The sequence below is a fragment of the Ammospiza caudacuta genome, chromosome 1, assembly GCF_027887145.1.
Source record: "Ammospiza caudacuta isolate bAmmCau1 chromosome 1, bAmmCau1.pri, whole genome shotgun sequence".
Classification (NCBI taxonomy): Eukaryota; Metazoa; Chordata; class Aves; order Passeriformes; family Passerellidae; genus Ammospiza; species Ammospiza caudacuta.
The window spans coordinates 137,818,284-137,841,210 of record NC_080593.1 but is presented as its reverse complement, the minus strand read 5'-3'; the positions used below and the strand labels follow the sequence as shown (position 1 = coordinate 137,841,210).

Here is a 22,927-nt window from a genome sequence, read left to right as displayed (position 1 = left end):
AGCACCCAGCTGAACACCTGAAGGTCACCTCAGGAGTCAAACCAGCTGGAGTTTCCCTGGACAAGCCAAAGATAGCATTCTGTTGGGATCTATGCTACACCACTGTTCCCATACATGGCCTCTCCCAGTGCATGGCAAGAGTGAAATGGGAGAAGATGATGCAGTCATTCAAGCTCATTTGTTCTGTGTCTTCTGTCCTGAAGTCTGTCCCTTCTGTGCTCTATCTACCAACATGATCTGGGCTTGGGGCTAGCACTGTGGAGCCATCTGTAAGCATAAACCCCTCATTTGTGTGTTTCAGGCTAAAACACCCATGGATAATGTCAGCTTTTCATTTGTGGGTAATGACACCCAAAAGGTGAGATGGAGCACTGGGGATTTCCACCCACAGTGGACTGGCTCATTTGTTGTCACTAACAGTCTCCTTGGTGGAAAGCTTTTATGGAAAAGTATTTCTACATGTTATATACAGTCTGCATTACTCTTCCAGCACACAGGCAGCCAAATGTATCTATGACTAATTAGTACACACTTGGATACAATACCAAAGTCTTTTGTCCCTTGAGTTAGTGAAATGCTGGGCATGAAGATTCAGTGCTGAGAGGCAAAAAAGTTACAAGAGAGATATTCCCATATGTTGGAGAAATTTTCCATGGCAAAAGCAGCTAAATGTCTCATTCAGATAAGAGATAAATTGGAATAAACAGCTGTCAGTGTTAAATAAATATCCTGGATAATGTGCAGGACAGAAATAACTACAGCATCGTCAAACTCCTTTCTTCACTTTATTTAGCTGCTCTTGCATGTAGCTCCCAAGCTTTCCACTGCTCCAGTTAGTGAAGCATTTATTTTTGAGTCAGCTGCATTTCTTAAGACTGCAACAACGAAAGGCATTTCCTGAGAAACTGCAAGGATGAGCAGCAAGAAAGAACAACAGCTAACGACATATGGGACCCTTGTAGTGCTTTTTATCTTGCAAGTTCAGATTTTTGGTTTTGATGTTGATAATCGACCTACAACAGATGTCTGCTCAACACACACAATTTTGCCTGGACCAAAAGGTGAGGAATTATCAGGTTGCTAATGCTGAGACCAGTACTGATAAAGGCTGATTTTTTATCAGTGGAGACTTGGAGGGCTTGTGGCATGGGCTGGGCATGAAAGATGTGAAATATTGCAGACTGTACAAACATCTGATAATCTGTAACTGTAATAGGGGGAAATGGAGAAGCAAGGACATTTAAATTTTCATTTCTTTAGTTTCAGGAACAGTGTCACATATTTTCATATAAGTTAGAGGTGTCTTTTTGCATCTTTCCTCAGCTACACAAATCTTCTGTTATTTCTTGTGCTCACCACACAATGAAAATAGCTAACAGACACAAACTGAGGGACTTGTTTAAAAGTAGGTACCTCTTGTGAACTGTTAATGGTCTGCTTTGCATCTACAGATAGGGAGAGATACACAATATTTAAAATTACCAAACTGCCATTATTTTCAAATGTTTATTTGTAAATACATCTCTGCTACATTCATCAGTCCTGATTCAGTAGCTCTTGTTGAATTAAACAGGACCTTTGCTAACCTTTGCTAGAGATTTTAACAATAACTAGATCAACTCTGGCATGTACAGGTCTTTTATCTTCAAAACACTTTGCAAATATCCGAAACCAAATTTTCTGCATTAACTTACTTTTTCTGTAAGACAACTAATATCAGTGGAGTTGCCTGAAGGGTATCTTATTAGGTCCATGACATACAAATCTATCTTGCAGTGACAGATCTAAAATATATATTCCACACCATGGCTATTGCAGTTCCAAACTATTGCTTTCTCTTTAGTAATTCATTGTATTTTTCTATAGGCTACAAACTGAGAGGAAAAAAATCCAGCTGATTTAAATTTAAAGCAGAAAAAATATTATCAAGTCAAGAGCACTGCTACAGACTCATTTGTTTTTATGATGGATTATTCAAATGCATGTTGCTTAAAGGACCATTTTTAATCAGGAAATTAATTTCTTTATGATTAAAATCCAAGCTTAAATTTTGGCTGCCACAGCATATATGCAGAGAGATGTAATGATCCCCAAGGGAGCTAGTGGGTGCTGGTTTAGTTAGTATCTAAGTAATGGCAGGCTGGAGAACAAAGTTTGACAGAATTGTGTTTAACAAGTCACAAGGCTAATGAGGGGGGTCTTGTGACAACACAGAGTAGCTGGGACTCCAGCTGGCTTCTGTGGTCTACCTTGTATAGGGAGCATTTGAAGGGTAGATATTATTATCCTTTGTAAGTGCAATACTGAGAAAGTCAGGGTTTAGTCATTACCAGTCCTATTTTTCCTGGCTGACATCACAACACAAGATGAGTCCAGCAGTTTATTGGCACAGCTCAATCTACTACTTTAAATCACCATCCCCAAGATCCATGATAGGAAGAAGGAGTACTGAGTATAAATCACCTCCAAATTACTAGCTCATATGCCCTGCAGGTCATCAAATACATTTTGGAGACTATGTGATATGATCCTATAAGATTAATTTCAGGTCCTTCCAGAGCTGAGCTTATCCAGGACAGTTACAAGTAGCCCTTAATGGCACTGGTTGTTCCAGCTTCCAGTCATCAGGGCAATTAAAGACAAAACAGGCTGAGTGTGTGAACTACTCTGGTACTTCTCAGGCACCCTTGTAGCCAAGTACGAAAAATGCTTACCTAATATGCCAGAAGAAAGTCTGTCCTGCTGTCAGTTTTCCTTCATCCATCTAATGTTTATGACTCAGAGCACATGGTCCCAAGCTCATAACCACAGCCATAGGCAGAACTCTGCTGTTTAAACTCTAAGCTTGATAACAGACAAGCCTCTGACTTTTGCTGCTGTAGTTTTGGTTTTTTTCCCCTGTGCTACATCTCTTGTGTCCCTTTGTCCATTGTTCTCTTTAAAATGGGTTTTGACTCATCCTGAACAAGTTTTACCCCCTCCCCTCCACCTGCTCAGCATCTCAGCCATGATGAAACATGGTGGTGCTCCCAGAAGACAGAGGTGCTGATCTCACACACTGCTTTGACCAGCTGTTTCACCATCACAGGTTAGATTCCTGTTGTGGCAACTTCCTCTTTCCATGAGAACATGGAAGTGCCTAATAGGCCAAAGCAACCAGAAAGCAAGGGATTAAAAGGTATTCAATAGCTGTAAGACACTGCCCACCTCACCTCTCCCACTGCAAGGCATAAATTGTCCTACAGGCCAGATCCAATCTGTGTGCTCCAAGTGGGATGGACCCCGGTCCATCAGCAGAGATAGATGCTGCTGTTTCCATCACACAGCACAGTGGAGAGGAGAGCACTGAGTGAGAAGTGGGGGGGTTTGGACAGTTCAGAATTTATTACTCTTTATTGCCTGCACTATTGGAGGATGCATGACTCAACCCTCTCTAGGCATCCACAGTTGTTACAGGAGCAAATTCTCAACCTCTTCACATGCTCACCCTGAAAATCACCTGTTCAAGAAGGGTTGTGTAGATAGGCCACTTACACAATCCACATGTAACTTGTCCAAGTTACTTTGTGCTCGCCATATTCTTCAAAAACATCTCTTTGCTATGTTCATACCTGAGATGTCACAAGAGAAGAATGACATGAGCAGTGGGATGAAGAAAGTGTAACTGCAGGCTGATTACCAGAAAAGTCTTCAAATCACCTGCAACAGCCCCACCAACTCCCAGAAAGAATAAGGCAAAACCAGCAGCCATTGTGTACAACAGTAAGAGCTAGAAAATATACTCTGGAATACTGCAGACTCCCAGGAAGAGAAGGGATGCAGTGGATGTCCTGTCAGGTTTGCCGTTGTGCTGCAAGGACAGCAGCGTGTCCGAGCTCCGGTGCGCGGTGCAGCGAACCCCGCGGGTTCCAGCCCCACCTCTGGGGGCTCACACGGTGCCCACCAGGTGCTGCTGTGCCCCCCAGCTGCTGGTTCCCCTCGCTGGGACAAGCAAATGAAACCTGAAGCCTGTTTGCCAAGAATTATGCAAAGAAATTTGCCAAATGGGCACTCCAGAAAAGCAGAAAATTATAAAGAAGAGAGAGGCAAAACTTGTCACTCTTCTCCATTTCCTTTTCTAGGCAACACTCAGGCTTCTTCTCAAAAAGAGGGGATTATTTTCAATGAAAAGAGCCCACTGCAATGGCTGTCTTGTACTGCCTTCCTGAAAAAAGATTTGAGGTACACAGCCAGCTGGCTTATATGGCAGTAAAGAACAGAAATGTGTGAGGCATTTTCTAGGATTCTTCTAGGAACATCCCTGCCCTTCTTTTCCACTGCCCCCCCACCAAAACCAAAACAAAACAAAAGTAAAAAAAAAAAAAAAAAAAAAAAGTAGATATTTTCAGTGTTTGTAACCAGTGATTTTTGATGTTTGACCCAAGATGTTAGGAACAACTTGGTCCCAGCTGGGCTGTTGTGGAAGAGAAACTCTGAAAAACTTACACCTTACATCAGCTAACACAGATTCACAGCAGGGTAACTGGGGCAATAATGAGCATGCTTTGTACTTCATTGACTTCTTGAGTCCAAAGAGAACCAGGAAATGAAGCATAAATGAAATAATGAATTTTCCAGGGCAGCCAGGTTATTGGTCTAGCAAAAGTAGTCATGGACCTATTCCTTACTTTCTACCCTTCCAAGCCTGCAAGCAAAGCAGGCTGGCTGCTGCTGCTGCTGCTGAGAAAGGGTCTGGGACTGTGGGGAGGCAGCAGCTGGCACAGTGAGAGCAAAGGCACCAGCTGTTGTGCCCTGGCAGCATCAGGAGGATCAGGCTCTGCCCCCTGGACTCTGCCTTTGAGGGGTATCCCAGCTCTGTCCTTCCTCCCAGCCTGCTCTCCCCTGGAGACTGCAAGGAGGTTTTAAGTGGGCTGTTGACATGGATGAGACAGGAGTTGACCTGCTGTGAGTAAATCAATAAGCAACAACATGAGGGTAGAAACAAGCAGAGGACGACCCCAAACTCTGACTTCTGAACTCCCATTAAGTATGTGAGCAGGGGCTGGCACTGCAGAAGCTGTTTTCACATGGATTCATGGGCTCTCAGCACTTCAGAAGACTCTAGACCTTGCTATCTGTCCCTGATCCAGTTCATTTTCTTTGAAATCCAGACACAAGAACTTTGAAAGTCTTGAATCAGATCCAGGTTGAGAAACCGGAATAAGATGAAATTTGAAGAACACCGGGAGTTTCCCATAGCAGTTTAGATTTAAAATGTTTCTTTATCATTATTTCTGACAAATTATGATTATAAACTCTGTGACATTGGCTGGTACCTCAAAATAGCATTTACTGTGGTCACCAGTATAGCTGTCCATCTCTCAGCTTTAATTGTGCTTACGCAGTTCCACTCCTGGAAAATCTCAAAGCCTTTCAGAAACCAGATATGCTGCTATCCACGTTGCCTTCCAAAAATACAGATTGCCTTACCACATCCTATAGCTGTTCAAATCTATAACTAAATTTCCCTCTTAGTGCCTCATTTTTGATCTGAAGAGTCCTTTAATTTCAACACATAATTCTATTTTTCATGGCTTCTAGAATTCCTTGTTTTAGCACAGAGTAAATTTCTGGAAATTATCAGGCTGAGCTACAAAGCTCAGGGGATTTAAATACATAAATTCAACAGACAGAGGGTCTGTATTTCTTACCAGTGGCAGTCTGATTCCTCACTGAAGCCACCATAATTCATGGGTCTCTGAGATCATGTCAGAATGGCAGCACAAGAGGCTGGGAAAATCAAATCATGCAGACCAAGTAAAAGGAGAATCAAGAATGATTAAAATTATTTCTGTGTTATTTTAAAGAAATAATGTATATTCCATTCATGCACAAAGATCCACACTTTCAAATAATACAAGTCAGCAGAGGTTCACTGAGCCTTTTGAAGGCTTGGGTATGCCCCGTGCAATGCAATATGAGAGGAGGGTGTTTCTAATGAAGTCAAATTTATAAGTAGAAAGGCAATCAGAAAATTCTTTTCTTTTTTCTTTAAGATTCTTTTTATTTCACAGGGAGGGTCTTGCATTGCATAATTTGAACCTGGGTGAAGAAAGATAATCTGTGTAAGAATCGTGCATACGTAGGAGCCCTGCATGTTCCTGCAGGACACCTGGGAAGGTGACCATGGGTGCAGTTTCACACTACAGCTGAACACACAACTCAGTTCTCAGGTTTTCTGACAAAAAAGGGAGGCCAAACATCTTTTTCTTCCACTCTGACCATGTGGTCTCTGCTCCAGCTTGTGCTGGCTCAGCTATTTCACAGACTCACAGAATATTCTGATCTGGAAGGGACCCACGAGGATCATTGAATGCAACTCTCACAGGAATGGCCCATGTAGGGACTGAACCCACCATCCCAGCATGGGGCTCTGCCAAACCAGGCTCTGCACTGAGCTGCTCAGCTCACTCACTAAAAAGGTGTGTCTGCCTCATTGATATTCCTCTGTTTAGGGAAATGAATTTCTTCCAAATAGGGTGAAAAGAGTGCTCAACATCAGGCAGAGAGAAGGGAGGCATGCAGGACAGTGCTGGGAACTGAGCGGAGGAGGAAGGACAGGGAAGGGAACATCACGTCCGAGAGGCAGCTGATGTCAAGAACTCCTGTCCTCACTAGCCAAATGCAGCGTGAAAGCAAGAATGCACACTCTTATGGGAAATTTGCTAAGGATCTAAATGACACTGAAAGTGAAATCAGAGGAAATTTTGAGTCTTTCCATTGACGTAACTGTGACGCGCTCATCCATTGGAAATACAAACAGGGCTGTGTTTGCTTATTTCTTAAAGTCTGTGACTCCCTCTAGTGACAAACCCTCTCGGCAGATATTGTGCATGCCCAAGTGCTGCAAAGGTTCTTCCTGCTCAGGCTCACTCAGTGTCCCAAGCTACACAGCTAATCCTGTGAGGCTCTTCCAGGAGGGCAGGCATTCAGTTGCCCCTGTAGGGTTCTCAAGGCTTCAGAATTATGCTCATCTCCTTATCGTTTCAGTTTGGATAAGGACAGACAGAAGTCACCTGTACTCTTCACATTCAGTCTCTAGAGGTGGGGAGGGTCCATCTGCTACCTCAGGTGGGACTAAGAGCATGAAACACGGAGCTCAGCAGAACTGTGTCAAACGTAGCAAATTCCATACAAAGCCTTTGTGGTAGGGCATTGGCTGTGCCTAGGAATGATAAATGAATCTAAGGCAAGCAGTGCAAAGCTGCTTGTCTTGCCTAAGAATACCACCATGTGGTACTCTCATCAAGATTAGAAGAAAGATTCTCATCCTTCCCCCCTCAGGTTAAATTAGTCATTAGGCTCTGGGCTTTCCAAAGACTCTTTGGCTGGTAGTGGCATTTTTTCAGTTTAGAGTATCTGGTGTAGGAGACAACTGTGCTGTAGCCCAGCATAAGTGATGTTTCTATCATTTGAAAGGGTGGGCATGTCCTGGGTTCTGGAGGGAGACACACCTGCAAAAGAGAGGATGAGAGAGCATTAACATTTCTGTAGTATTTAGCTGACCTGAGGCCGGGGCACACCAGCACACCTGACAAAGTGTTCCCAGGGAATCTCTCAGGACAGCTCCAAATGTGCTGAGAGCTACTCATGCATAAGCCCAGCTCAGAGTCTCCTCTCAGCCTGCAGAAATGCTCTCAGCCTGATGCAGATAAACATGGGCTCTGAAACCCCCAGGAATTACACCCAGGTTTTCCAAGAGCCGTGGTCAGCCGTTGATTACAAGACTTGGAGAGTCACTAAATAACTGCAAACAATATCTGTGAACTTGAAAACATCCTAAGTTCATGAATACAAACCAGATAAATTTCCTACAAAAGATTCATCAGGGAAATCTAAGTCACTTAAAGGTCAGTAAGTTCTTACTAATTAAATTCTTTAGTTATTTAGTGTTTTTTAGTCAAATGCCAAAAAAGACAGAGCCCCTTTCAACTGCCTAAAACTCCTGCTGGTGATTGGACCTTCAGCGTTTTCCTGAGCTTGTTTATAGAAGGTCTGCAGTTCCTTCTCAATTACAATTAAAATTTTCTAATGGCTGCAAAATTTACTTACTTCTTATGGCTTCTGCTCTTCTGCCTTGCACAGTCCCAAGCTGGAAGAGTCTAGTAATTTACTGCTTCAGGTGTTTCTTTTAGCAATCTGGTGTTTCATATCTGTGACACACAAGAAACCAATCAACTTGAGGAAATGCTAACAAGGCTGAGAAATAGTCTTACTTCAGTTAATGACTCCAAGTGCTTCTTCACCCATGCTTCAAATGCCAGTGCAGTATAATATCTGACATCTCTGCAACCACACTTTTAAAGTGACAATCTGCTAATTAGGTTAAAATTTAACCTGACACTGCCCCAAGTGCAAGGCAGCACGAAGGAGAGCTTAACCTCTAGGTATAGATAACAAGGTCAGGGATCAGAAAATTTGTGTTGCACAAAGCACAGTACTACAGAACTCAAAAAACCAGTCCAGAGTACTAGCAGGACAGATTTTTTTCCCCCTGGAAGACTAAAAAAAAAAAAAAAGGTGTCTAATGCAGTCGGATGGCTTGTCCACATGAAGTCTCAGAGGAAAGGGAGGGATACTTATAGTAAACTAGAAAAAAAGCCAGCTCAACCCCTGCCCAAAACAGTCAGCAACCTCTCAGTCTCCCCTACTTGGTTGCAAATCATAGCAAGACCACAAGAGGGAAGCACAACCCAGGAGTTCACGTTTTTGCCAAAATTTGAGATCACAGCACACAGCAGCTCAAGGAGGACGCAGCACGTACCATGTTAACAGATACTGGGCTTAATCTAGTCTTAAATTAACGATAAAATGGTATCACTAACTAATACTTTTTCTTTCTACCCTTGTTTTGTAATGGCCTAGCTATTCTCAGATGACAGATGGGGAGAAAAGCAGGATTACCCTCTCTTACAGACAAATTATTGTGCTTCCCATTTTCCTGGATATGAAAAGTAAGACAGAGTGTGGCAGGCTTCTTTACACCTAGATGAAACAGGTGATGGAACTTATTTCCCTCTCCCTTAGGCTTTTAGAGGTCTTAAGAAAAATTTGGATCACATGAGGTGCTAATAAAAGTTGAGGCACTGCCTGACCTCTGGAAATCCCCAGAACAAACTTTGCCACACCCTTCACTCCTCTCACCTGGTAGCTCTCAGGCTAATGGTCCATACAGGACAAAGTAGCTTCAACTCCAGCAGCCCTAGGTGTGAAAATCTTGTTCCAAAGTCCATCAGGAAAAGTCACTGGTTTTTTCAGTGGTTCAAAATGCTGAAACTGAGACAGGAATAAAACATCTTCAGAAAGTAATTTGCAGCTTCTCCACTTGTATATTGACTTTCTTTCCTGGGTTCTATTTTTAGGATTAACTGTTTCACAAATGAGAAAGAGAGAGATGGAGGGAGGAAGGGAGGATCTTGCACAGAGATCTTCCTTCTGCAGCAAGCACCAGTACTTCCATAGCTTTAACTCTGCAGAGCAGGCTGCAGAGAATGTAACTGATTGGTCTGAGAAAGGTGAGGAGGATGACAAGCCCTGGTTTGGAAGGTCAGCAGGAACATAGTTTGTTTTCCAAAGGCCAAGGAACCTCCTTCAGCAGCTTCTATACCAGACCCAGAATTACAGCTTTTTTTTACACAAAGGAATTCATTCCACAGGGAAAGGCTGGACATGAAAAGCCTCCCCCCTCTCCCTTCCTTGTCAGAGAACACAGTCCATTTGTGAAATACTGCCATGTTGCATTTCTAGTCAAGATTCATTCAGCCTTTCCAGCCTTTGGATCGTGCACTGCCTCCTTTCTATTGTCACACATATTTCCCCCTGTGTGGGTTTGCAGATGATGATGAGATCAGCTCTTAACCTGCTCCCAAACTGTCCTTTCACAAACTCTTTATCAGCCTCTGGGAACTTCTCTGAATTTCTGAACTACTGAAAAGTGACTTTTGCACTTTAACAGGGGTTTCACGCATGGATTTGGAAAGAACAATTTCCTCTTGTTAGCATTGAAGTCAACAGCAAAATTAAACCATGCATTCTCTAGCTCTGCTGTTTGATGGTCAGTAGAATCATAAAATCATAGAACAGTCTGGGTTGGAAAGAACCTTAAAGATCATCTAGTTCCAATCCCCCTGCCATGAATAGAGACACCTTTCCACTGGACCTGCTTGCTCAGAGCCCCATTCTGCCTGGCCTTGAATACTTCCAGGGATGGGGCATCCACAGCTTCTCTAGGCTCACCACCATCACACTATGGAATTTCTTTCTAATATCTAACCTAAATCTACTCTCCTTCAGGTAAACTCATCCCCTCTTGTCCTGTCCCTACATGTCCTTGTAAAAACTCTCTCTCCCTCTTTCTTGTAGGTTCCCTTCAGGTACTGGAATGCTGCAATTAGGTCACCCCAAGGCCTTTTTTTTCCCCTAGGCTGAACAAAACCAAATCTCTCAGCTTTTCCTCATAGGAAAATCCTCATTTTCAATCCCTCTGACCAACTTGGTGTCCTCCTCTGGACTTGCTCCAACAGGTCCATGTCCTTTTTCTGTTGAGGACCCCAGAGGTGGATGCAGCACTGCAGAGCAGAGTGAAGGGGCAGAATGACCTCCTTGACCTGCTGCCCACTCTGCTTTTGATGGAGTCCAGAACAGGTCTGACTTTCTGGTCTGTGAGTGCCCATTGCCAGCTCATGTCCAGCCTCCCATCCAGCAGCACCCCCAAGTCCTGCTGGGCAGGGCTGGAACCCAGTAAAAGCAGACATCCTTCCATCAGCTCCCAGCTCAGACCCACAGCTTCTGCTGAATATTTAAGGAGCTTGGCTTTTAGAAATATACAGTAGCTTTTACAGTATTTTTAAGACCTAGTGAAAAGAGAGATGTTTAGAATTTATATTGCTGACTGCTTTTAGACTTTACCTGTGGAAGCTGGTGTTAAAAAAAATGCCTGAGCAAGCCAGCCAGCACACAGCACATTGTTTCCTCCTTGTCCATCTCTTCAGCAGCTGCTTCCTCCCTTCAATGTGAACTGAAGTTCAGCCCTTTATCTTCCTCAGCTTGGTCCACTGACCTTCCCCCCAAAGAGCATCCTGACCAACAGGGTGAGTCTGCCCTTCACAAGAGTCCCAGCATGGAAGGGTTTTTTCAGCATAAAGGGACAGGCTCAGCTCAGTCCATGTAACTGGAATGGAAAGGTGCCAAACAGCTAAAACTAAATTTTATGTGCTGTGCAGTTAATGTGCAGCACTTCTCATCTGCTGTCACTCTACAGAGCAGCCCATGACATGCTACCTCTGACTACAGAAGTAGAAGGCCAGGAGTGAGTGGGGCAGTATTTTTCAGAAAAAAAGGAGACCAACATAATGATCAGTCTTAACACAACCATGGGAAGGTACTTTCTCCCCAGCACACTAAAAAAAAAAATCACTGAGCTATTTGCCAGAGGATATTCATTATAAGGGCCGAAGGTATAAATGGGTTTAAAAGACACAAGGTTAATTGGTGGAGGGAGGAATCACTAGTGGCTGTTCATGAGGGGAGGGGATATATCACATTCACATTTTCTGAAAAACCCCTTCACCCAGGATTTTTCTCCTGGGAAGTGGAGAAGACTCAGAGAAAAGGGAAAACAAATCTTTATCTCATTTGCTTCTCCTGTGTTGTGCTCACATGTGGAATGTGTTTGGAGATTGTTTACCACAGGTGATTGTTTCATTGGATTTCTGGTGTGAGTGTTTTCACTCATTGGCCAATCAGTGCCAAGCTGTGTTGGGACTCTGGAGAGTGTCACAAGTTTTCATTATGATCTTTTTAGCCTTCTGTAATTATCCTTTTTGTATTCTTTAGTATAGTTTAGTATAGCATTCTTTGATATAATATAGCATCATAAAATAATATATTAGCCTTCTGAGAACGTGGAGTCAGATTCATCATTCGTCCCTGCCACGAGGGTCCCAGCAAATACAATAGGGATGCAGTGCTTGGCTCAGGTAAGCACTGAGACCATTGCTGTGAGAGGCTGGAAGTGGCTGCCTGGGCCATAGTCACCCTCCGTGCACCTCAGTTCCCTGTACACTTTCTGCTGGGGCTGCAAGTGTGGCACCACCAAGGCACCACCCTTGGTGAGACAGGTTATTGCTCTTGTCACACGCTGCTGTTCTGTCCTCACCTCTCTGGCTGACATCCAGGCACACTTCCCTCCCTTGGCTCTCCATACACTGAACAACCAACTGGCTGCCACTACCACGTGAGATCCTGGCTGAGCCAAGAGGCTGTGGCCCTGCTCCCCACTGCACAGCAAGGCTCATTGCCAACCAGGGCAGGGAACAATGGGAGAGGCTCTGGAAGGCTGCCCTGTTCAGTGAGGGCCCTCTGCTGCAGGCAAGTCATGTGTCTCCTCCCCACCTCTGCTGGGGGGAGAAAAAAAACCTTCTTCTTATGATCTGGCTCCAAACTAATGAGATGACAAAATCATCTTTAGTCTTTCTTTCCTGCCTTCTTGCCTTTCATGCAAAGCAACCTTGTATGCTACTTTTGGAAGGAAATAACATTTCTTTCTGACTAACTGCTGCCTTGCACCTTTACCCTATGCACTGCACAGTGAGAGACTGTCTTCCAACAGTGAAAGTGCTTATACAGAACCAAACAGGAACCTGTGTAACAGGGTCTCAATCTCTTTTAGAGAAATCTCTGCACTACCATAATAAATGCAATGATTTTGCCTCTTACAGATACTCTCTGCATGACCTTTCAAAATAAAGCATGGGAGTAATTGCAAAACAAGTTTCTTGTATCAACATACAAATGCCATCTGTCAAAAAATGAAGGCAAGAATTGTGTCATATTAAGTGCCAAGGTCTATGTCAAGATCTATTTCAACATATTTACATTCCTCTCATTCCAAATGCATCTGCATACCCTGAACACAGAGTCACTAGGAAGGGAATCACTAGGAACAATTAATAAACACCTGTTGCCTCCCTTGGCAGTTTGCCCCTGTGTGCTCAAGTTTCCCAATACCAAAAGATTGGTTTATTTATCTGCTTTATAGCTAAAAATGTATAAAGTGTAGGAGTAGGAATTGCTGTTGTATAATTTTCATGTTGTAACAGTTTCTCTGAAAGGGAAAGCTTTTCACTTTTCCTAATGATGGTCAGATTCCTCATCTCTTTTCTGAAAATTTATCCCATGGCTGCTGTGCCTTCAATGTGAAGTAAAAAGAAATCAGTAGGGGAAAAATCCCCATGAACTTTTCTTTCTGAATGTGTTTAGTTGTACTTACTGCACTAAGAGAAATGTACCATGATGTTTTATTTTCTGGTTTTTTGGAAGGGGATGAAGGTGAAAAGGGAGACAGAGGAGAAGTAGGCAAACAAGGAAAGGTTGGACCAAAAGGACCAAAAGGTATTTATGATGGTTTGTTGTCTATTGCTGGCATATGAATATCATTATACACAACTGTACTGATGCATATGATTGGTGTTTAATGCTTTTAATTTCTGTTTCACCAGTGGATTTCACAATCCTGTCAAATATTAATTGGTAAACGTAACAATACTTAGCTTGGTTCAATTCCTATTGATACTTAAGACAAATATATGGCTGTCATGAGTGTGATTCAGAAAACCTATATCATATACATAATCAGAAAGATTACTCTTACTGAAATTAGTCTTTAGTTGAAATTGAATTTTGACCATTATTGCCTAGCAATATGTCAGGGTGCTCAATAAAATTTGGTGTCAGTTGTCTGTATTCTGCAGACAAAGCAAACAAAGCCATACACACACAAATAAAAAGTTCCTCTGATCAAACAGCATCAAAGATGAGAACAAGGACTTACAGATGTTTCAGGACTTGGCTCAATTAAATACGTTCCATACCCACAGTGTGACCTGGGCACATCATTTAGAGGCACCAGATGTGACCATGTCAGCCTTGTTTGCACACTCTAATTTGAAAGCTTAATTTATCTTTATAGTTTAATGACAATGCATGTCCAAGATCTTCCTTCTTTGACTGTGGCTTAAGACTCATCAGGAAAGTTTTTACTTTTATAGAAACTTCAAAATCACTCTGTTATTATTGTTATAACAAAAAACTTCTTCCATTTTTAAATGCATTCTTATGATTTCACTTCTTACCTTAAAATGAACATCAGGTAAGATACAAGGAATTCCGGGAATCAACCATTTACAAAGCATCTTATTGATGTTAAAGTCCTTTTGCAAACTGAGATTCCCTAGATTGGCCTGTCATCATTAGACAGCTATTTCAGAACTTACACTATTTATTAATCAATTAAAAAGGACACCTGTTATTTTGGTGCTCTGAAGACTGGGAAAATGCATACAGCAAAATTAGTAGCTCCCTACTTGCAGGCCTGCTTTGAGAAGGACTCCCAGCAAAGCCACAAGGACTTAGGAAAGCGTTTTGCCTGGAGTGGAGAAAAATAAAAGGTGTCAGCCTGGTTAGGCTGTGAAGTAAATCACTAGCAGATTTAGTTTCTATTTTCTCTAAGACAATATGATGTTTGAACAGGCAGTTTTGTTAAGGTTCTATGCCATGTCCTACTGTCGTACCCTAGAGGAGCAGAGAACTGGCTGTACTCTCCAAAATATCCTCAGGGCTGTGCTCACTTCACTTTGCTACACAGGCAGACTGGCCACACTCGGGAAAAACAGCAGCAGTAGAGACCTAAAGAGTGCCTCAGAAAAGAAATTACAGCAACCATCCATACTCATTTCCTCTTCATTTCTGCTCTTAGGAAACAAAGGACCGGTGGGTGATGTTGGTGACCAGGGAATGCTTGGTAAAATTGGTCCAATTGGTGGAAAGGGTAAGCTCTGGTCTGGGAATTTTCTTGGGGTTTTTTCCCTCAAGGTAAATATGTGCTTTATGAGAGCTCCGGATATGGACCAATATTAGATAATGGTACAACCAATGCTCTCCAAATAAAGTTATGAATAAAGACTGGTTATGAGAGCAAACTGAAATAACCTAGTTTTATTTCTTCACACAATATATACAACTCATTTGGCTAAAATAATTTCTTTTATGAGTTAAGACATCAATCCCCTTTGATGGATCTAGTTGAAGGTGTTTCTGCTCATTGCATGGGGGTTGGACTAGACGACCTTTAAAGGTCACTTCCACCCCAAACTATTCTACAATTCCGTGGTAAAAGAGGATGGGAGAAATTCAGTACCTGTGAAGTAAATGCTCTGAACACTCCAAGAGACAAATATGTGCCTTTGATTTGGATGCTGAAGGCCTAAGGCAATGTCCTGCTGCTGCTGAGGATGCCACACCTGCACTGCTGTGGGTCATGTGAGCAAGAAATGCACAGGACATCTCAGTTCTTGTAAGGAACTAACGCAGGAATTTTAAAAAGGTGCTCACATAAGCAGGGATTGCAACTATTTGCAAATCAAGGTAGATTCCAAATCTGCCTGGACAATCATTTATAGAAATTGTGCTCTATTTATCTTGAGAAGAAGCTCAGACATTCCTTTCTGATATTCCTAAAGAGCTATTTAAAAGGAATATTGCTTCTGCCACAAGGAGACCTGCCTTGAAAGCTGATGAGGGACACCACCATTGCCAGGAGAACTCTGGGGTCTCAAACCAGCAAATCAACTTGGATACACTGTTGAGTGGATGGAACAGTCTCTCTGGAGAGCTTCTCAAACCACTGTTTTTAATAAACCTTTCATGGCCTCCAGCCAGCCTCAGTATCAGGCAAGAAGAAAATATTTTGACCTGAGGGATTAATTTTCAGAAGTGCCTAGAAAACTGAAAACTCAGAGAGTTATCTCCTAAAATGTCTTCAATCCCCAAAGGAGACAAAAAATGAAGACTCTCACAAGTTGCTTTTCTTTATCTGAAAGTAAACCAATGTTCTGAGCCTTTAAATCAAGCTCTCTTTTAATCTGAATGCACAATTTATAGTCCCCTTACAGTTTTTTCTCATTTTTTTTTATTTGTGGAAGCAAAGGTCACTGTTTGAATTTATGACTAAACATTGGAGTTCTTAATGAAGCAAGCCTGAAATTCCAGCTTGCAAGTGTGCAGTGGGTGTGCTGCTAATTAAAATGACAGCCAACATCTAAATTCTTTAAAAAACCACAACCATATAAAGTAAAAAGCACATAAAAACATGGTCATCAATAAGGCAGAGCAAGTATTAGAATGTTTTGACCTCTGAAAGTTTTATTCATAAAAGAGCTGACGAATTTCCGATAAAGTCCAGCTGTTCCTGACCCCAATTCCAACTGAGGTTTTTTAAAGAACAGGTCACCTCCAGTTATATAGTAGCAGAGCATTTGGAGAAGTATTTCTATCATTCTTATAATTTACAAAAGAGAATTGGCTGAGAGTTGGAGAGTTTGCAGTTGGATGCAAATAAATCCCATTTCCATAAGCTGACCTGAAATGCTGCTCCTTAATGCAGGTGCCAGCTGCTGCACCCACACTCAATCTCTTGCACGCACAAATTCAGTGGCTTAGAGCACATCTGCTGCCTCCTCTCACCATGGAGCTGCTGAACCTGGGGGAGGGCTCTGTCCTGCAGCCCCTGAGAGAACCCAGATCTCACCTTTTCAAGATTTCTTAAGTGCTTTCAGCCTCTCAGGATCATTTTGCAGTTTATATTTAAAGTAAGTGGTACCAGGAGCCAGCAGCACACAAGATGCCTGTGTTATCAGTGAGTTAGCTATTAAAGGGCTCTCATTTCCATGCACCAGAATTAATCATGGTTTGTTTAACTTGGCATGTCTTCCAGTACAGTCCATCAGAGCTTCCTATCAAAAAGCACACTGTTAATATATTATTAAATGGGTTTTTGAATATGCTTCCCTGACATATGCACTCTCTGAGATCTGAGAATATATTTTCCTCTTTATTCAGGTGACAAAGGAGCCAAAGGCTTACCAGGGGTTTCAGGAAAAAAAGGAAAAGCAGGTATGCTATGCATCCATCTGTGCAGAATGGTCAAATCTGCTGGATCTTTGATTTCAGGGTTGGTTTGTAAGAAATTCCATGAAATTATGAGGGCCAAGAAAAATACATTGAAATGCCCAAGAAGAATAAATGAAATGTAATTGAGGCCCAAGGAGAATAGATGAAATGTAAGGAGGAGACTGAAAATGTTTCGTTGAAGAAAATAAAGGATAGTGTGGGGACATGACTGATTCCTATGAATATACCAGCATGCACAAAATATGAAGTCACTCAAACTCATGGGTAATATTTGGTATAATAAAAACTAACACACAGGCCAGCAGTATGCATTTAAACTGGATACTAGAAGAAAGTTTCTTAGTATAAAAGGAATTAAGCCCTTTAACAGTTTCCTAATAGGAGCATGGGAAGAAAAAGTAAGTGATATTGGATTAAAACAATCTGTTATCAAATGAATGCAATGCATTTGCTTACAGGAGGAGAATTTTACTCTGATGCACTAGTAACCTAGTAACCTTGAATGACTACCCACCTTGAACATATACTAGTGTTTATTTTTAAGACATTGCATATAAAATGACCATTTGGTGCTTAATGGGAAACCATCAGCAACTGATTTTCTTTCTGAGAAAAACAAAAAGAACAAACAAAACCTCTAGCAAGCCAAATTCCAGGTTAAAAAAAATAAAAGAAAAATATTAACTGAGACTTCAGGGCTTGAATTCTATTGATTTTTGGGTCAGTATTAACTTGCTTAAGCCAGTTAGCAAGGGAGTGTACAGAGTGTACAGAGCCAAAACATTAAACACTTTGATCAACAGCAGTGTAGCCAGCAGGGGAAGGCAAGACTGGCCCTCCATAAGTGGAGCCCAGATCTTCAAAAGCTTTGGAAGTGGGCTAGAGGTGACTCTCCACACACACACACACACCCAAATGCTTCTAAATAGGTAAATCCTCTGTCCTCTGTATTGCATCAGGCACGGTCTGTGACTGTGGGAGATACCGCAGATTTGTCGGACAGCTGAATATCAATGTCGCTCGTCTTAACACATCCATCAAGTTTCTGAAGAATGGTAAGGATCCTTGAATATTTGAGGGGATTTACTTGACTCCAATAACAGGTGTCATTGCTATTCTTCAACCACTGTTGATCTATGGAAGTGTGGGGTGACTCCTGAATTATTTGGGAGAGTGTTCATTTTCTGAGGCCTAACTCTGCTCAAGACCGCTCCAGCACCACTCCTGCAATCCATTAGCAGAGACAATCAATTTCCAGCAATCCAGGCATGATCCTTGGCACTGCTTATTCACTAGGCTATAAACTCACTGGTTGAGAGTCTGCTTTTAAAGCTGCTGAGCAACCAAAATTTTCTTCCGAGTCAATGCCACAGTGCTACAGCAGCTCTGAATATCAGGCCATATCTAAAATGTCTTATCTTAGCAGTCACATTCATTCGCCTCTACATGGAAAGGGCCTGAAAAGCTATTTATACCACTGTGATTCTACCCCTAGGCACTCTTTCACAATCTATATTCAAGAACATACAAAGCAATAGGGCGATCCAGAGTCAGACATTGCCATTTGACAATTTAGCGTGCCTTAAGCTGATTCCTAGACTAGACATCCAGGAAATAAAACTGAAGTGTCACAGGAGACATGCCAATCAGGACTGAGTAGTTCTTGTCCTAATGTGTGCTAAGAGCTTGACAATCCCATTAGTCACATCAATCTCTGATCGTGTCCTCATCGTTCATCATAAATACAGTGGTGGGAATACTTTTCCTCCTTCCCTTTTATTAATTTTAATGTAAAATCATCTTATTGTCATATTGGAATAGAATAACCTTCAGCATCTGTTGACATGCCATTAAGCAATTTTTCTTCTTCAAAGTTATAGCAGGTATCAGAGAGACAGATGAGAAATTCTATTACATTGTGAAAGAAGAGAAGAATTACAGAGAAGCCTTGATCCACTGCAGGGATAGAGGAGGATCACTGGCCATGCCTAAAGATGAGGCAACCAATGCCTTGCTTGCTGACTACATCTCCAACAGCGGCCTGTTCCGAGCCTTCATTGGGCTGAATGACATGGAAAGAGAAGGACAGTTTGTGTATGCAGACAACAGCCCACTGCAGAACTACAGCAACTGGAAGCAAGGGGAGCCTCATGACCCAGCTGGTCACGAGGACTGTGTGGAAATGCTCAGCACAGGAGAATGGAATGACTCTGAGTGCCAAGTCACCATCTACTTTGTCTGTGAATTCCTCAAGAACAGGAAATAAAAGTGCCAGAGAATGTACCTGGCACCTGCTGTACATACAATAACCCATCTTCATTCATTTACAGTAGGGAGAGTAAATCAGGGATAGGAAACCAGGGACTCAATCCAGCCTTCACATCACTGGGCTAAGCAAGAGTAACTGCTGTGTGGTCATCAGTGACTGTAAAGTCAGCATAGGTCTGCAGGGGGCATCCAGCCAGCTGTGAATTTTCATTTCATTTCTACATGCATTTTAGGGTTGGCATTTTTATGTGTAATTTAGGGGTAAATTTAGAGCCTGAAGAAGTGAATAGAATTTCACCAGTTCCAGAAATAGTAAGATCATTGGTATTTGAAGTACTGATGTGGTTTGCGAAGTCCACAGATGGAAAGAGCATGACCTTCATTAATCTCTGACTTGCACAGGGAGTCCCAGTAATTTCCCTTATGACTTCAGAGCTCAAAGTAAAGATTTTAAGTATCTCTTGAAAAAAATCCTCCTTTTGTTAGAATCATAATTTGAGGTGGAAGGTATTTCTGGAGGTCATTTGGGTAAATCTTGCATGCAAAGTAGGACCAACTTCAAACTTAGAAGTTGTTATACTCTCCTTAATTTGGCTGTGCAATTATATTGCCTGATAAGCATTTATCTGGTCTTCTGTAAAGCCTTTGACATGGTCCCCTTCAATAACATTCTCTTTAAACTGGAGAAATTGATTCAATGGGTGGACTATAAGGTGGATAAATTGGTTAGATGGCTGCATCCAGAGGGTGTTGGTCAATGGCTCAGAGTCCCAATGGACATCAGGGACAAGGGATATCCCTCAGGGATCTGTAGTGGGACGAGCACTATTTAATATCTTCATTAATGACACAGACAAAGGCATGAAGTGCACCCTCAGCACATTTGCAGATGGCACCAAGCTGGGTGGTGCAGTTGACACACCTGAAGGATGGGCTGCCATTCAGAGGGATCTGGATGCCATGAAGGAAGTGGTCCATGGGATCATTATGAGGTTTAACAAGACCAAGTGCAATGTGCTGCACTTGAGTAGGGGCAACCCCTGGAATCAGTCCAGGTGAGGGATGAACAGATCAAGGGCAGCCCTGCCCAGCAGGACTTGGGGTGCTGCTGGATGTCAGGCTGGACATGAGCCAGCAATGTGCACTCACAGGCCACAAAGCCAAACAGGTCCTGGCTGCATCCAAAGCCCTGTGATTCTGTCCCTCTGCTTTGCTCTGGTGAGGCCCCACCTGCAGTGCTGTGTCAGCTCTGGGGTCCCCAGCACAGAAAGGCTATGGACCTGTTGGAGCAAGTCGAGAGGAGGCCATCAAGGTGATTAGCAGGATGGAGCATCTCTCCTAAGAGGAAAGGCTGAGAGATTTGGTTTTGTTCAGCCTGGAAAAAAAAAAAAAAAAAGGCTTTGGGGTGACCCAATTGCAGCATTCCAGTACCTGAAGGGAGCCTACAAGAAAGGTGGAGAGAGAGTTTTTACAAGGACTTGTGACAGGACAAGGGGGGATGAGTTTACCTGAAGGAGAGTAGATTTAGGTTAGATATTAGAAAGAAATTCCATAGTGTGAGGATGGTGAGCCCAGAGAAATTGGGAATACCCCATCCCTGGAATTGTTCAAGGCCAGGCTGGATGGAGCTTTGAGCAACCTGGTCTAGTGGAAAGAGGCCCTGCCCACAGTATGGGGGCTTGAACTGGATGATGTTTAAGGTTCCTTCCAACCCAAACCATTCTATGATTCTACGCAGAAGAGATCTTGCTTATCTCTGTTTTCAACTCTATCATCCATCAGGCCGCCTGAAATGTGAGGAATTAATTGTACATAGGCATGCAAGCCTACACAGCTTGTAGGGAACCTATAAACAGATGGAGTAGTTCTAGTGTCTGAATTCCCCAAAATCTGTGATAAGCATACAGAAGTCTAGCACAAAGAGAACAGTGTAAAGGAAACAACACCATTCCTGTAGGCTGTGAACAGGCACATATCATAAAAGCTATACCACGTGCCCTGCTGGTTTAACAAGTGATTCTAGGAACATATTAACTCCCTAACGCAGAAGCCAGTGACGTTTCATGTTTAAGTTAAAATCACCCAAGCCTTTGTAACACAGGAAGAAGCTATAGAACATGTTTCATCCCCCAAGAACCCAGATTCAGGTGTGGTTGAACAACTTAGTCATGCAGTTTAGCGGGACTCACTAAAAATGATGAGCACTGAACATAAAGGCTCTGCTGTCACTGCCTGGCTACTTAGATCTCCATGTCACAATGCCCACAAGAATCACATTTTCATATATTTGCGAATACTGACAGAGTTTTTTCCTTCACACACATCAAGTGCTTAGTCATGGTTTGCCTTTCCTCAGAGCAAAGAAAAACCTCAGAGTTATCACAATGCAAGTCTGTAGGTTTTCCTTCCCACCAACACTAAAAATTAAGGAAAGCTATCTGGAAGCTAAGGAGAATGCTAGATGGTTGGCACCACACTGCAACATTCCCTGCGTACCACAGCCCTCCTCTGGGTATACAAAGAGCTGGCCATACCATCAGCTAGTAATGCAGAGGGTCAGCTCTGAGCCTCCCTTCTCCTGCTGAGTACAGCTCTGCAAAGGCAACCAAACAAGCATGTGTCCTCAACCTCACCCTGAACGGGAAAATTCTCCAAACATTTGCCTGGTTGTTTGACTCCAAGTTCACCTCTGAGCATTGACCAACACAGGAGCATCCCAGGTGACTCTGTGACTCAGAACCACTCTTGTAATCTGGTTTCTCTGATACTTGTTTCTCCAGAAAACCTCCTGTTGCTACCAGCAGTAAATTATCTGCGTTGCTACGCTCCCTCCAGGAAACCATTCAAACCTGTGAATAAAGAGTTGGGACCACATTTCTTTTCATTGCTCCCCTTCTATGCTATGAGACTATTTGGGCAAACAAGTTCACTTTGCATGATGTAACTCAGCCTGAATTGTCCCCTCTCTGGGAATTGATATTCCTCAAAACTAGGCAGAATTACATTTTTAGGATATATTGTAATAAACTCATTAAGATAAACACTTTGTTTTTAGAAGCATTAATGGGTAATGATAAATAATTAATGATTAATTCAAGAAAAAGCTTTTTGAGGAAAAATGCCTTTTAGAAGTTCAAGTCCAAGGCTGCTGGCCTCATTCACAGCAAGTCAGTTCCTACCAGTCATGCAGAAGTGGCATAGTAATATCCCTGTGTGTAGGCACAATCACTTCTCCACACTTCATCTTTACTTCTGACTCAAGAAGCCACCAAAACATGCTTACCAGACTGGAGGTCCATATTCTGAAACTGTGTGGCCATACTGAGACTACTGGCTGACAAAATGTCCTTAATGCTACATCCATCACAGATAGACCATTTTCCTGTTCTTTAAGAGAAAACTCAGAGCTGGGAGAAAGTGGAGCAATGCTTTGCTGCAGGATCAAGCTCTGCCTTAGACTAGACCAGCTGCTCTCCAAGTAATTCAAAATCAGTAAATACATGTCTAAATTGAAACTTTAGGGGCGTTTTAGGTGACTATAAGTTATGAGTAATCCTGAACCATGTTCCATGTACAGGAAGGAATGACAATCACAGCCTCTGGCTCCATGGCTGAGTGATGAAGTGAGTGAGGAACTTGTGCTGGATTTCTA

General features: G+C 42.5%; 1 protein-coding gene across 1 annotated transcript; it reads left to right on the top strand.

The window, feature by feature from the left end:
* The first annotated feature begins 824 nt into the window (after positions 1 to 824).
* On the top strand, positions 825 to 22,263 carry COLEC10 (collectin subfamily member 10). Its single transcript, XM_058803210.1, has 6 exons — positions 825 to 1,061; positions 13,360 to 13,431; positions 14,795 to 14,866; positions 16,936 to 16,989; positions 17,967 to 18,062; positions 18,882 to 22,263. The coding sequence occupies exons 1-6, from the start codon at positions 914 to 916 to the stop codon at positions 19,271 to 19,273; spliced, it is 834 nt and encodes a 277-aa protein (XP_058659193.1). The 5' UTR covers positions 825 to 913; the 3' UTR covers positions 19,274 to 22,263.
* The last annotated feature ends 664 nt before the right edge of the window (positions 22,264 to 22,927 follow it).